This window comes from Salmo salar, chromosome 14, assembly GCF_965601325.2.
Source record: "Salmo salar chromosome 14, fSalSal1, whole genome shotgun sequence".
Classification (NCBI taxonomy): Eukaryota; Metazoa; Chordata; class Actinopteri; order Salmoniformes; family Salmonidae; genus Salmo; species Salmo salar.
The window spans coordinates 64,446,909-64,463,728 of record NC_138304.1 but is presented as its reverse complement, the minus strand read 5'-3'; the positions used below and the strand labels follow the sequence as shown (position 1 = coordinate 64,463,728).

General features: G+C 40.5%; 1 protein-coding gene across 3 annotated transcripts in view; it reads left to right on the top strand.

Moving 5' to 3' along the window:
- Window positions 1–9,114: 9,114 nt before the first annotated feature.
- LOC106570109 (pre-B-cell leukemia transcription factor-interacting protein 1) overlaps window positions 9,115–16,820 on the top strand; it is a 37,575-nt gene continuing 29,869 nt past the window's right edge. For 2 of the 3 annotated variants that reach the window (XM_014142121.3, XM_014142119.3), the window contains exons 1-2: window positions 9,115–9,272; window positions 12,220–12,332. In XM_014142121.3, the coding sequence (XP_013997596.3) occupies window positions 12,258–12,332 (75 nt within the window). In that variant the 5' untranslated portion in view covers window positions 9,115–9,272; window positions 12,220–12,257. The other variant, XM_014142120.3, reaches the window with a different exon arrangement.

Here is a 16,820-nt window from a genome sequence, read left to right as displayed (position 1 = left end):
AGAGAGCCACATCAATTTACAGAAATACTCATCATAAATGTTCATGAAAATACAAGTGTTATACATGGAACTTTAGATAAACTTCTCCTTAAATGCAACCGCTGTGTCAGATTTCAAAAAAGCTTTACCGAAAAAGCAATAATCTGAGTACGGCGCTCAGACACAAAAACTTGCCATACAATATATCCGCCATGTTGGAGTCAACAATAGTCAGAAATAGCATTATAAATATTCACTTACCTTTGATGATCTTCATCAGAATGCACTCCCAGGAATCCCAGGTCCACAGTAAATGTTTGTTTTGTTCGATAAAGTCCATCCTTTATGTCCAAATACCTCCTTTTTGTTCGCGCCTTCAGTTCACAAATCCAAAAATCACGACACGCAGGTCAGACGAAAACTCAACAATGTCCATTACAGTTCGTAGAAACATGTCAAACGATATATAGAATCAATCTTTAGGATGTTTTTATCGTAAATCCGCAATAAAGTTTCAACCGGAGAAATCCTTTGTCTTCAGAAATGCAATGGAACTGAGCTACCTCTCACGTGCATGCCTGAGCCTCATGCCCTGCTGGCAGTGTTCTGACTCCAGGAGCTCTTATTCACCCCCACTTACAGTAGAAGCCTCAAACAAGGTTCTAAAGACTGTTGACATCTAGTGGAAGCCTTAGGAAGTGCAAAATGACCCCACAGACACTGTAGTTTGGATAGGGAATCAATTGAAAAACGACAAACCACTTCCTGTTTGGATTTTTTCTCAGGTTTTTGCCTGCCACATGAGTTCTGTTATACTCACAGACATCATTCAAACAGTTTTAGAAACTTCAGAGTGTTTTCTATCCAAATCTACTAATAATATGCATATCTTCGTTTCTGGGAGTGAGTAGCAGGCAGTTTACTCTGGGCACGTCAGTCATCCAAGCTACGCAATACTGCCACCATCCATAAGAAGTTTTAACATGACTGAAGTCAGAGATTAAGAGGCCCAACTCAGCGGGAAATCAGTCTCTTTCCAGCAGGTGGCATACTTTCGTTGTTTCGCACTCATGGGGTCAATGAGTGTCGAATTTGGTCAACAATAAAAATGTATGGCTTATTTGCTACGTAAGGTTTATTTGATCGAGTAGAAGTTTCTCAATGCTTAAGTTGTTACGAGTGTACTGATTTAAGTAGGACACGTTAAGTCCTGGCAACTTTGAGAAAAAACACTTTATGTCGGCGTTGTCTCCAGATGGGTAAGCATATTCATGACATAAGGCTAGTACCATAGCATCTCTCTCCATTGTTGGAGAGAGAGAAATTATTACAATAATGAGATCTAGTATGTATGTGTGAAATTGTGGTTACTGTTTTATTTTGAATGTCAAACTTGGGCTGGATTTTATGTCTTTTTTTTAATTGAAAGGATGAAAGGATAGGAGGGAGCTAGACAGCCAGCCTTGCGGCTTTGTGGAAAACGACTCCCATTAGATCGGAGAGACATGTATCTTGTCAGTATATCCATATTTGCTGAAGAATACTCAAAGCTCCAACTCCATTTCATTATTATACACACAAACAGCAATCTTGGTCAGGGAGAAATCCAGAACCAGTCTAATTGGAATGAACGGCAGTAGATGCATATGTGATGCTTTTACTTATGCAGGAAATTAAAAGTAAGGCATGTGAAGTTTCAGAAATGTTGTAGGCCTAAGGGAATTATAGTCAATGTAAAATATTGTCATATAATTATAAATACAGTTTATACAGGTTTTATACACATTTTCTGTATAAATAGCCTCTAAAATATATGTAAACAGTCCATAAATGTCTCAGATTTAGTTTTCTTGGAAAGGTGTGAGTGCTACTATATTTATAGACATGATTTTATTCAACCTTTATTGAACTAGGCAAGTCAGTTAAGAACATATTCTTATTTACAATGACGGCCTACCCCGGCCAAACCCTCCCCTAACCTGACAACACTGGGCCAATTGTCCCTATGGGACTCCCGATCACGGCCGGTTGTGATACAGCCCGGGATCGAACCAGGGTCTGTAGTGACACCTCTAGCACTGAGATGTAGTGCCTTAGACAGTTGCACTGAAATCAGTGACTGGCTCAAATCAGTAGCCTACTTGTTGCATTTACTACTTGTTCTATTATCAACTGATTTGAGCCATTCTGGCTGGCTAGCTAGCTAGCTAACACACATACAGTGCAGATAAATTCTCCACATTCACTGTTTTACACTATCTTACACCACTGGCAAACCATGGTTGACCAAATCCCTGATCAACATGGCTGACCTTTCGACTGTCATAAGGTTCATGTCATTCTAGTATTCTAATTCCTAATTCACTGTAAATCAGGTCTAACAGTTGTCTCGTGCGGAACTGCACATGTGCAGGCCATCAAATAAAAGGCACTCCTTCGATATAAAGTTGTTTTGTTGAAAATGAAAACGTGTCAGTTTGTCACTTTCATGAGGTTGGTGTAATGTTCAACTACTTAAGACATTTTCTCAAATCTAGTTTGCCTTTTTTAGATTCTTTGAAAATTAACAACTAAGGAAGAACTTCACTTCTCTCATTGACTTCTCAAACTCAAGAAGCAGACACCTCCCCTGACACTCCTGTGACCAACCCAGCAGTCTCCTCTCGGACCAGGAAATAACCTGGTTATGCAAACTCAACCAGGGGAGACCTAAAACAATGGGGTGCGTGGGTGTGTCTATAATCAAGAAGGTGATCTGTTCTGAATGAGTGTCCTGGGTCAACAAAGAAATAAAAACAGTAATGAGATGTACGAGCCCTGTCCCTATTGGACGATTATCCAGGGCTCGAACCGTGCTTCTACACCTGCATTGCTTGCTGTTTGGGGTTTTAGGCTGGGTTTCTGTACAGCACTTTGAGATATCAGCTGATGTAAGAAGGGCTTTATAAATACATTTGATTTGATTTGAACCGGAATGAGTGACTGTAGGAGAACCAAAGGAATGCGTAATGCAGTGGCCAGTGCGCTATCTAAACAATTCCCGGCAGCTCCGGAATCAGAGCTAATGGGAGTGAAGGGCGAGAGTTCTGTTCCATTTTATAGAGACATTAAACGAGTCTGACACGAGACGTCATTTCCGGTCACAACTTGTAGACGTGCTGCTGTGTGTTTTGTTGCTAACCTTACTTTGCTACCTGCCAACTTTACGTTTTTTACTTTTTAATTACCGTTTATATTTTTAGTTTTTCCCCTCGCTCAACTTTTTTTCATTCAACTTTTTCACTCCGGACACTTTATCTGGACAGCCAAAGCTAAGTAGTAACATTAACATGATGCCTTCTAATTGCAGTCGCTGTACTCATAATATACAGGAGAACGATTGCCTTATGGCGAGGATAGCTGTGCTGCAAGCCCAGCTTCAGATGCAATCGTTAGGCAAGGGTAATTTAAGTGTAGGAAAGGATGAAACAGCGTCTGTGCCACCAGTAAGTACAGATAGTAGTATAAATCCCCTCGCACGGTCCCCGCAGCCGGACAACATTCTCATGGCTTCTGGAAGGAAATGCCGTAGGAATGCTCAACTGGTGTCGCTCATTCAGCCGACAGAAACTTTCAACCGATTCTCCCCATTAAGCAGCGAGTTGGAGTCAGAGGCCGAGTCAACTCTGGTCTCTACTCCTCTCATTACAGGGTCTGAGACACCGAAGCCTCCCACCATTAGCTCTGACAAATTGAAAACCCTAGTCATTGGCGACTCCATTACCCGCAGTATTAGACATAAAATGAATCATCCAGCAATTATACAGTCTACCAGGGGCAGGGCTATCGACGTTAAGGCTAATCTGAAGATGGTGCTGGCTAAAGCTAAAACTTGCGAGTGTAGAGAGTATAGTGATATTGTTATCCACGTCGGCACCGACGATGTTAAGATGAAACAGTCAGAGGTCACCAAGCGCAACATAGCTTCAGCATGTAAATCAGCTAGAAAGATGTGTCGGCATCGAGTAATTGTCTCTGGTCCCCTCCCAGTTAGGGGGAGTGATGAGCTCTAAAAGCAGTCTCACAACTCAATCGCTGGTAGAAATAAGTTTTCTGCCCCTCCCAAAAGATATAATTTGTAGATAATTGGCCCTCTTTCTGGGACTCACCCACAAACAGGACCAAGCCTGGCCTGCTGAGTGATGGACTCCACCCTAGCTGGAGGGGCGCTCTCATCTTATCTATGAACATAAACAGGGCTATAACTCCTCTAGCTCTACAATGAGATACGGCGCAGGTGAGGCAGCAGGCTGTTAGCCAGCTGCCAGTTTAGTGGAGTCTGCCACTAGCACAGTCAGTGTAGTCAACTCAGCTATCCCCATTGAGACTGTGTCTGTGCCTCGACCTAGGTTGGGCAAAACTAAACATGGCGGTGTTCGCCTTAGCAATCTCACTAGAATAAAGACCTCCTCCATTCCTGCCATTATTGAAAGAGATTGTGATACGTCACATCTCAAAATAGGGCTACTTAATGTTAGATCCCTCACATCCAAGGCAGTTATAGTCAATGAACTAATCACTGATCATAATCTTGATGTGATTTGCCTGACCGAAACATGGCTTAAGCCTGATGAATGTACTGTGTTAAATGAGGCCTCACCTCCTGGTTACACTAGTGACCATATCCTCCGTGCATCCCGCAAAGGCAGCGGTGTTGCTACCATTTATGATAGCAAATTTAAATGTACAAAAAACAAAAAATGACGGTTTCGTCTTTTGAGCTTCTAGTCATGAAATCTATGCATCCTACTCAATCACTTTGTATAGCTACTGTTTACAGGCCTCCTGGGCCATATACAGCGTTCCTCACTGAGTTCCCTGAATACCTATCGGACCTTATAGTAATGGCAGATAATATTCCAATTTTTTGTGACTTTAATATTCACATGGAAAAGTCCACAGACCCACTCCAAAATGCTTTCGGAGCCGTCATCGACTCAGTGGGTTTTGTCCAACATGTCTCCGGACCTACTCACTGCCACAGTCATACTCTGGACCTAGTTTTGTCCCGTGGAATAAATGTTGTGGATCTTAATGTTTTTCCTAATAATCCTGGACTATCGGACCACCGTTTTATTATGCTTGCAATCGCAACAAATAATCTGCTCAGACCCCAACCAAGGATCATCAAAAGTCATGCTATAAATTCTCAGACAACCCAAAGATTCCTAGATGCCCTTCCAGACTCCCTCCGCCTACCCAAGGACGTCAGAGTACAAAAATCAGTTAACCACCTAACTGAGGAACTCAATTTAACTTTGCGCAATACCCTAGATGCAGTCGCACCCCTAAAAACAAAAAACCTTTGTCATAAGAAACTAGCTCCCTGGTATACAGAATATACCCAAACTCTGAAGCAAGCTTCCAGAATATTGGAACGGAAATGGCGCTACACCAAACTGGAAGTCTTCCGACTATCTTGGAAAGACAGTACCGTGCAGAATCGAAGAGCCCTCTCTACTGCTCGATCATCTATTTTTCCAACTTAAATGAGGAAAATAAGAGCAATCCCAAAAGTATTTTGGATACTCTCACAAAACTAACTAAAAAGCAGCATTCCCAAAGAGAGGATGATTTTCACTTCAGCAGTGATAAATTCATGAACTTCTTTGAGGAAAAGATCATGATCATTAGAAAGCAAATTACGGACTCCTCTTTAAATCTGCGTATTCCTCCAAAGCTCAGTTGTCCTGAGTCTGCACAACTCTGCCAGGACCTAGGATCAAGGGAGACACTCAGGTTTTTTAATACTATATCTCTTGACACATTGACGAAAATAGTCATGGCCTCTAAACCTTCAAGCTGCATACTGGACCCTATTCCAACTAAATTACTGAAAGAGCTGCTTCCTGTGCTTGGCCCTCCTATGTTGAACACAATACATTTTTAGTCATTTAGCAGACACTCTTATCCAATCCAGAGCAATTTACAGTAGTGAATGCATACAATTCACACATACTTTTTCTCCCCCGTACTGGCCCCCTGTGGGAATCGAACCCATAACCCTGGCGTTGCAAACACCATGCTCTACCAACTGAGCCAAACGGCTCTCTATCCACCAGATGTGTACCAAACTCACTAAAAGTGGCAGTAATAAAGCCTCTCTTGAAAAAGGCAAAACTTGACCCAGAACATATAAAAACCTATCGGCCTATATAGAATCTTCCATTCCTCTCAAACATTTTAGAAAAAGCTGTTGCGCAGCAACTCACTGCCTTCCTGAAGACAAACAATGTATACGAAACGCTTCAGTCTGGTTTTAGACCCCATCATAGGACTGAGACTGCACTTGTGAAGGTGGTAAATGACCTTTTAATGGCATCAGACCGAGGCTCTGCATCTGTCCTCGTGCTCCTAGACCTTAGTGCTGCTTTTGATACCATTGATCACCACATTCTTTTGGAGAGATTGGAAACCCAAAATGGTCTACACGGACAAGTTCTGGCCTGGTTTATATCTTATCTGTCAGAAAGACATTAGTTTGTCTCTGTGGATGGTTTGCCCTCTGACAAATCAAATGTAAATGTTGGTGTTCCTCAAGGCTCCATTTTAGGACCACTTTGTTTTCACTATATATTTGAACTCTTGGTGATGTTATTCGGAGACATAATGTTAACTTTCACTGCTATGCGGATGACGCACAGCTGTACATTTCGATGAAACATGGTGAAGCCCCAAAATTGCCCTCCCTGGAAGCCTGTGTTTCAGACATAAGGAAGTGGATGGCTGCAAATGTTCTACTTATAAACTCGGAAAAAACAGAGATGCTTGTTCTATAGGTCCCAAGAAACAAAGAGAACTTCTGTTGAATCTGACAATTAATCTTGACCTTGGCGTTACTCTGGACCCTGATCTCTCTTTTGACGAACATATCAACACTGTTTCAAGGACAGCTTTTTTCCAGTGTAGTTCCACACTGAGGAAGAGGCGAAGAGAGAAGTTTTACTCCACCCAAACTCCACAAACAGCCCACGAAGTGAGGAATTTTGATATGGAGGTCAGTAGCTAGGTTTCCATCCAATTGGCAACAGATTTTCATGTGAATCTAATAAAATCTACATAAAGAAAATATGCACATTTTCCCACAAGTGGTGTGTTTCCACCAAACTGACTTGTTGCTGATAAAAATCAGTGCGTGGTGACGTAGTACATACAAAATGTACCTTTTCGCTTAAATAAAACTTTTATTATTGCATGCACATTTACTAAATGAAGAAAACCTATGTTATGCATGTATGTAATTGTCTTTAAAAAAAAGTATTTGAACACAAAAGTCATGCATCTGTTACTTTCTGAAGGAGCACTAATGGTATCATTTTATACATATATTTATAAGATAGTCGAATGGACCGCTCTAAGTCCTCAAAGATGGAAATCAGGCAGGAGGAGGCGAGATCTGCTGTGACCATTCTAGCCAATGAGAGGACACGTACACCATTTAACAGCAGGCCACAGAGAAAGATAGGACTCATTGGTGGCAGGTTGCCTAGTGGTTAGAGCATTAGACTAGTAACTGAAAGGTTGCAAAATTGAATCCCCGAGCTGACAAGGTAAAATTCTGTCTTTCTGCCCCTGAACAAGGCAGTGTTCCTAGGCCGTCATTGAAAACAAGAATTTGTTCTTAACTAGGCTCCATTACAGTCTGTGATAGCATGGGCAGTGCCATTGAGGTTATCTCAATTTTAAAGTGGTCAATTATCTTCTTTTTCATTGGCTGATTGCTGCCAACTTATAGGAATCCCCACCCAGTTGACTACTTTAAAATGGTAGAATACTTCAATGGCAATGTCCATGTTAAATCAGGTTATAGCCATGATGAGTCCTGTATCTTTATGACAACAGGAGATATCTCTATGAATACAGGCACAACTCTTATATAGTATTTTTTTCCCCAAAGTTGCTGAAATGCCACATGTGGTCCACTTTTAACAGTGCATTCGTAACAACTTAACCATTACAAAACTTCTACTTGATCAAATAAGCCTCATGTAGCAAATTAGCAATTACATTTTTTGTTGACTAAATTTGACACTGAATAACCACATTTCCATCCAGTTCTTATGTGAGTAAAGACATAACGAAAGAAAACAAATCACAACAGCTGTGATAGAAACAGGAAGTTTCAGTGCAATTTTGTAAATGCCGACAGATCATTTGTTTGTTCGACATGGTGGGATATTTCTTAGTGTCGGTAATATGTATTATATGAGAAATGGCGGTGGAAACGCCCAATGCACAATTATTGATATAAAAAACATCGTATAGAAGTAAACTTGGAGTCATGATATGGTGTGTGGTCCTCCCACTACAACTCGGGAAACCATGCAGTTTATTAGGCTAAAGATTAAATTACTTATGATGAACTTCACAGGATGGTGAAAGTGCACAGTGATCTTGATGCTCCTTTCCAAGAAATATCAAGGGTCTGATTCTGGTGACATAATAATGCTTGACTGCCATTTGACAAATAAAAATATTCTCCCTTTTATTCATAATCTCATTATGTAGACTAGCCTACGCCTTCCTGCACTGTATCTGCCAGCTGTTGGCTAGAGCACACGTGCGAAGACCAGAGTAGGCACATTTGCTATTTAACGCAACAGTTTTTGTGACAAAACTATCGGCAGAGTTAAAAATGTGATGGAAACACATTGAATTTTAGATTTTTATTCGGTATATGAACTTAAGGAGTTCAAATGTGGTTTGGGATGATATTTCATGGTTACAATAAATTACAATAGGTCTACAGGTGTCCAACATAGACAGACAAAACTGTACCGTTTATTTTAGAATCTGACGAAAGTAGGGGGCAATAATGAAACAGATGGGCAATCTCATGCAACGGGGTTGAAGTGGGATAGTCAGGCTGGAAGTCCCGACAAATATAGCTCACTGCAAACACGTCCAATGTAAGGCTGGTTGAAGTTGCCTCCACTCCCGTATATAATGTGCACATGCAAGCATCTTATCATCGGTGAAGGAAGGGGTCTGTATCCATTACCTACCGCGTTCACCTGCGCACGTCAATCAAGCCGTTTTCCTGACACAACACTTCACCCTGGTTGGCTGTTCTGTTTGAGGGAGGTGACGCAAACGGCCATATTGACATCCCATTGGAAAAGACAGTGTGAAGCATTGGAGTGACGCAGCTTGGAATTCCCACATTTTCCGACGTTCACGACAGCAAAGCTGTCTGTGAAATAATACCAGGACTTATCGAGCTAAAACGGTGAAATTGAAGTGAAGTACGCGGGGTAAGAACATGTCTAATATTACTTTGGGGGAATTATTTTGTGTGGTCAACGCTATTGGAAGCGGAAGAGAGAGAGAGAGAGAGAGAGAAAGAGAGAGGTTAACTGTGGGAGTGATTGCATACTGCAGCCTTTGTTTACCATGGTAAGCTGATCAAAATATGCTGCATGTGTCTACAAACATTTATTTCCTTTGAGTTTGGTGTCACGACTTCTACTCTTATTTCACCTCTCGCTGGAGCAATCGGGGACAATTCACAACGGAAATGTAAGGCTCTGGCTAAAAAGAGAACATGTCGTCCTGGTTTTGTCGAAGACTAATCGAAAGCTCAGGTTTTGTTTAGCTACCAAGCTAACAACTAGCCTCCAGCCTAAGTTCCAACTGGATCTGACTTTTTGCTCATATCTGAACGGCACAGATACGATAGATGCAATTGAGGCTACAGCGTGAGGCCCTAATCAAGCAAGGTTTAGTTTATTAGGAGCCTCATTAGCTACTGCACATGCAGCAGCTACTCTACCTGGGGTCCGCATAAAAAGTACAAATATTTATGTTAACCTTAAACTAGGCAAGTCAGTTAAAACATTCTTATTTAGAATGACAGTCGAGGGACAGCCTTGTTCAGGGGCAGAACAACAGATTTTTACCTTGTCAGCTCAGGGCTTCGATTTAGCAACCTTTCGGTTACTGGTCCAACGCTCTAACCACTAGGCTACCTGCCGCCCTATGAAAGTACAGAACAGTAATAGACAAGATATGACATTAAATAAAATTAGTCATACATACATGCATACATACATGCATACATACATGCATACATACATACATACATACATACATACATACATACATACATACATACATACAGTTGAAGTCGGAAGTTTACATACTGAGAATGTGACGAAAGAAATAAAAGCTGAAATCATTCTCCACTGTTATTCTGACATTTCACATTCTTAAAATAAAGTGGTGATCCTAACTGACCTAAGACAGGGAATTTTTACTAGGATTAAATGTCAGGAACTGTGAAACTGAGTTTAAATGTATTTGGCTAAGGTGAATGTAAACTACTGACTTCAACTGTGTGTTTGTATCTCTCGCTCTCATATATATATATATATATATATATATATATATATATATATATATATATATATATGAGACCCCTGCAAAATTCAGTTACTATTTTTAGGTATGTGTTTGGGTAACATGAACATTTTGGTTTTCTATAAACTACTGACAACATTTCTCCCAAATTCCCCCCCCAAAATGTCATTTAGAGCATTTATTTGCAGAAAATGACAACTGGTCAAAATAACAAAAAAGATGCAGTTTTGCCAGACCTTGAATAACGCAAAAAAAAAGGTCTGGAGATTGGGCTGCCATGACAGGGTCTTGATCTGTTCGTCCCCAGATCATCACCAATCCTCCACCAAATTTCAGTGGGTGTGAGACACTGGCTTGTAGGCCTCTCCAGGTCTCACACCCACTGTGGAATTTGGTGGAGGATCAGTGATGATCTGGGGGTGCTTCAGCAAGTCTGGAATCTTTGAAGGACGCATGAATCAAGCCACGCACAAGGTTGTCCTGGAAGAACTTGCTTCCTTCTGCTCTGACAATGTTCCCCGACTCTGAGGATTGTTTTTTCCAGCAGGACAATGCTCCATGACACACAGCCAGGTCAATCAAAGTGTAGATGGCCAGCCCAATCTCCAGACCTGAACCCCATTGAAAACCTCTGGAATGTGATCAAGAGGAAGATGGATGGTCACAAGCCATCAAACAAAGCCGAGCTGCTTGAATTTTTGCGCCAGGAGTGGCATAAAGTCACCCAACATCAATGTGAAAGATTGGTGGAGAGCATGCCAAGATGCATGAAAGCTGTGATAGAAAATCAGGGTTATTCCACCAAATATTGATTTCTGAACTCTTCCTAAGTTAAAACATTTGTATTGTGTTTAGAAATGAATATGAACTTATTTTCTTTGCATTATTCGAGGTCTGACAACACTGCATCTTTTGTTATTTTGACCAATTGTCATTTTCTGCAAATAAATGTCTATTTTTATTTGGGAAAAATGTTGCCAATAGTTAGAATAAAACAAAAATGTTAATTTTACCCAAGCGCATACCTATAGATAGTAAAACCAGAGAAACTGATGTGTGTGTGTGTATGACAGCAAAAATACTGTTTACACACTTCATATGTACATTTTTAAATACAGTACAGTTTAAATTGGATCATTAGAAATAAGAGAGGCGCTGTGATATGTTTTTAAAGTTAAACTTGCTTTTTGCCTGAGTAACCTCTTGTGCCAGACCATTCTATGATGACATGGCTCTATACATAACTAAGCGACGCATTACATCTATTTTTGGCATGGGTACCGTAAAGAAACCCATAGTGGCGTGTCTGAAGTATATGTAAATAGATTATACAAGTGAGAATACAAAAAAGGGTCAGTCTGTTTTTAAAATGGCCACTCCCTCTATCGCAATTCACTAACTATGTTTGCCAATGTTATCAATGTCTCTACATTTTTGCAATTTCTTACTTTTTGTAGGGCGTATAGGCTTTTGTGTAGGTTACAGATTACAATTATTGCAACTGGAGTTTAAGGTAGGCTATGCAGTCTATTTCTCAGATGGTTTTCTTAGTGTCAAATTCTTCACTGTAGCCCAATTGTGACATTTTGGTGTAATTCAATTTCTGATATGTTGGTTTGAAAAATGACTTTTCCAAAGCCGTGGTAATATACTGTCGTGATATTTCTTCTCTACTTAGATACTTTTAGGCCTATATGAATAGTTTCTTCAATTGCATAATGAGAACACGGTGCAAGTATATATGTAGAAACTGCAGACATTTTAAAACCACATAATGAGTTATTATTGGGTGATTCATAATGACATTTGTTACATGAGTCAGTGAATCTCTGTCCTCTACAGAATAAGTTGTAGTTGCTGTGCTGAGCACCAAGGGGGCAATGTCTGACAGCAGCAGCACAGGCAGCAGCCGCAGTGGATCCTCGACCAACAGTTGGACCATGCTGTCCCCAGAGGTAAGATATACACCAGGGTTTCCCAACTGGTGGCCTCAACTTGTTTTATCCCCCACACCTAAAAAAAATAAAAAAAAATAAAATGCTTTTTGTTTCATAGTAGGACATAAGACTGTAATAACACCACGAAATCGGCTCCAAGTGATTTTAATTTAAGAAGTATTCCCACAAATAATAGTGACACGTGATTGTATACAAATGTAAGCAAGGTTTGAAATGATTGTTTTATGCAAACATTATACTGTATCTGTTTGGCCTTCTTGCAGTCAATTTGCAGTCTACAAATTATTTGTAATTGTGTTCCGGCCCCCCGACCATCCACCCAAGAACAAATCGGCCCGCGGCTGAATCTAGTTGATGATCCCTGATATCCAACCTGTACCAACCTCTGGTGTGCCAGCCAGACCTGGGTTTCAAATACTTAAATCTATTAAATACTTTGCCTGTTTGAGCTTGCCTTGTTTAATAAATCAATACTAAAGTCCCAAAACTGCAAACCCCGCTTATGACACTCCATGCCAGGTCTAGCTAAAATCTCTAGCCCAATGACCACTCAAACCTGCCCAAAAGACCTGAACTAGGCAATTTTTTTACACTGCAAGAGAGGAGTTGCAGCATTTATCCAATAAACCCTTTTTCCATAGCATTATCAAGCCAATTAGGAAAGAGTATCAACGGAACTTGTAACGACTTCAGACCCAATTTTGGTTTATAATTTGAAATAAATCCCTTTTCTGCATGTGCATAACTACAGTGCATTTGGAAAGTATTCAGACCCCTTCACTTTTTCACATTTTGTTACGTTACAGCCTTATTCTAAAATTGACTTAAATCTGGGGGGTTTTCTTCTCAATCTACATACATTACCCCATTATGACAAAGCAAAAAAGGGTTTAGAAATTTTTACAAATGTATTAAAAAAATACACTGAAATATCAGTCACATAAGTATTCAGACACTTTACTCAGTATTTTGTTGAAGCACCTTTGGCAGCGATTACAGCCCCAAGTCATCTTGGGTATGACGCTACAAGCTTGGCACACCTGTATTTGGGGAGTTTCTCCCATTCTTCTCTGCAGATCCTATCAAGCTCTGTCAGGTTGGATGGGAGCGTTGTTGCACAGCTATTTTCAGGTCTCTCCAGAGAACTTCGCTCAGGTTGGGCCACTCCAGGACATTCAGAGACGTGAGTGTCCCAAAGACACTCCTACATTGTCTTGGCTGTGTGCTTAGGGTTGTTGTCCTGTTGGAAGGTGAACCTTTGCCCCCAGTCTGTCCTGAGCAGGTTTTCATCAAGGATCTCTCTGTACTTTGCTCCGTTCATCTTTCCCTCGATCCTGACTAGTCTCTCAGTCCCTGCTGCTGAAAAACATCCCCACAGCATGATACTGCCATCACGCTTCACCGTAGGGATGGTGCCAGGTTTCCTCCAGATGTGGTGCTTGGCATTCAGGCCAAAGAGTTAAATCTTGGTTTCATCAGACCAGAGAATCTCTTGTTTCTTATGGTCTGAGTCTTTAGGTGCCTTTTGGCAAACTCCAAGTGGGCTGTCATGTGCCTTTTTACTGAGGAGTGGCTTCTGTCTGGCAACTCTACCATAAAGGCCTGATTGGTAGAGTGCTACAGAGATGGTTGTCCTTCTGGAAGGTTCTCCCATCTCCACAGACGAGCGCCTTGAGTGACCATCGGGTTCTTGGTCACCTCCCAGACCAAGACCCTTCTCCCCTGATTTTACAGTTTGGCCAGGAGTCTGGTGGTTCCAAACCTCTTCCATTTTAAGAATGATGGAGGCCACTGTTCTTAGGGACCTTCAATGCTTCAGAAATGTTTTGTTACCCTTCCCCAGATCTGTGCCTCAACAAAACCCTGTCCGGAGCTCTACGGACAATTCCTTCGACCTCATGGCTTGGTTTTTGCTCTGACGTGCACCGTCAACTGTGGGACCTTATATAAACAGCTGTGGGCCTTTCCAAATCATTTCCAATCAATTGAATTTACCACAGGTGAACTCCAAGTTGTAGAAACATCTAAAAAATGATCAATGTAAACAAGATGTGCCTGAGCTCAATTGAGTCTCATAGCAAAGGGTCTGAACACATATCTAAATAAGGTATGTTTTTTTTATTTTTAATACATTTCTAAACCTGTTTTTGCTTTGTCATTATTAGAGGTCGACCGATTATGATTAACGCCGATACCGATTATTGGATGCCCCCCCCCCCCCCCCCCCCCCCCCCCCAAAAGGCCGATACCGATTACTCGGCCGATTTTATTTATTATTATTTTTTTTGTATTATTATTATTATTATTATTATTATTATTATTATTATTATTATTATTATTATTATATATATATTTTTTTATAATAATGACAATTACAACAATACTGAATGAACACTTATTTTAACTTAATATAATACATCAATAAAATCAATTTGGCCTCAAATAAATAATGAAACATGTTCATTTTGGTTTAAATAATGCAAAACAAAGTGTTGGAGAAGCAAAAGTGCAATATATGCCATGTAAGAAAGCTAACGTTTAAGTGCCTTGCTCAGAACATGGGAACATATGAAAGCTAGTGGTTCCTTTTAACATGAGTCTTCAATATTCCCAGGTAAGAAGTTTCAGGTTGTAGTTATTATAGGACTATTTCTCTCTATACGATTTGTATTTCATATACCTTTGACTATTGGATGTTCTTATAAGCACTTTAGTATTGCCAGTGTAACAGTATAGCTTCCGTCCCTCTCCTCACTCCTACCTGGGCTCAAACCAGGAACATATCGACAACAGCCACCCTCGAAGCAGCGTTACCCATGCAGAGGAAGGGAAATAACTACTCCAAGTCTCAGAGCGAGTGACGTTTGAAACGCTATTAGTGTGCACCCAACTAACTAGCTAGCCATTTCACATCGGTTACACCAGCCTAATCTTGGGAGTTGATAGGCTTGAAGGGGTGGGTATAATTTGTGGAACGTTCCAACAGGAATCTGTTCCAAAAAACGTAAAGTAAATGGTTGCCAACCAACAACGCATACAAAGTAGCAACGCATACAAACCTAGCTAACTCACCACGTAGCTTATTCTTAATGTTTGTCCATAGGCAAACAGACGTGAGGACAGACATTTTTCGGAATAAATGTGATGAGTGAAAAACGCAATGAAATAGACCACTCCCTACCCAGTATCTTATTCTGCCGCTATACAACTTTGTATGCGTTGTTTTTTGGAAACCTTGTTATTTACGAAGTTTTTGGAATAGTTTCCTGTTGGAACGTTCCACAAATTATACCCACCCAGGTTGAAGTCATGAACAGCGCAATGCTTGAAGCACAGCGAAGGGCTGTTTGAATGAATGCTTACGAGCCTGCTGCTGCCTACCACCGCTCAGTCAGACTGCTCTATCAAATCATAGACTTAATTATAATATAATAAACACACAGAAATACGAGCCTTAGGTCATTAATATGGTCGAATCCGGAAACTATCATCTCGAAAACAAAACGTTTTTTTTTCTTTCAGTGACATACGGAACCATTCCGTATTTTATCAAACGGGTGGCTAAGTCTAAATATTCCTGTTAGGCATTGATGTTTATGGTTAGGTACATTGGTGCAACGACAGTACTTTTTTCGCAAATGCGCTTGTTAAATCAACACCCGTTTGTCGAAGTAGGCTGTGATTCAATGAAAATTAACAGGCACCGCATCGATTATATGCAACGCAGGACACGTTAGATAAACTAGTAATATCATCAACCATGTGTAGTTAACTAGTGATTATGTTAAGATTGATATTTTTTAGTCTAATGTCTAATGCTAATCTAAGTCTAATGCTAGCTAGCAACTTACCTTTGCTTCTTGCTGCCCTCACGTAACAGGTAGTCAGCCTGTTAATCCTTGCGGAGTGCAATGTAAGGCAGGTGGTTAGAGCGTTGGACTGGTAACCGAAGGTTGCAAAAACGAATCCCCCCTGAACAAGGCAGTTAACCCCCGTTTCTAGGCCGTCTTTGTAAATATGAATGTGTTCTTAATCTGACTTGCCTAGTTAAATAAGTGTAAATTAAAAATTAAAATTGGCAAATTGGTGGCCAAAAATACCGATTACCGATTTATGAAAACTTGAAATCGGCCCTAATTAATCGGCCATTCCGATGAATTGGTCGACCTCTAGTCATTATGGGGTATTGTGTGTAGATTGTTGAGAAAAAATATATTGAATCCATTTTAGAATAAGGCTGTAACGTAACAAAATGTGGAAAAAGTGAAAAAGTCAAGGGGTCGGAATACCAAATGCACTGTATATATAAATCCGACAGGAGAGTTTTGAGTGAAAGTTGGACAGAGGATCTCAATCTCTGCGCAATAAATATTTGGAAGAACTTAAACGGATGTTAGTGTATTTTCTGGCAATTGTGCCAGATGTTAAGACTACACGGCAAAAAGTCAGCTCTCAAAAACAAGCAGTAAAATATTACTTAAAATA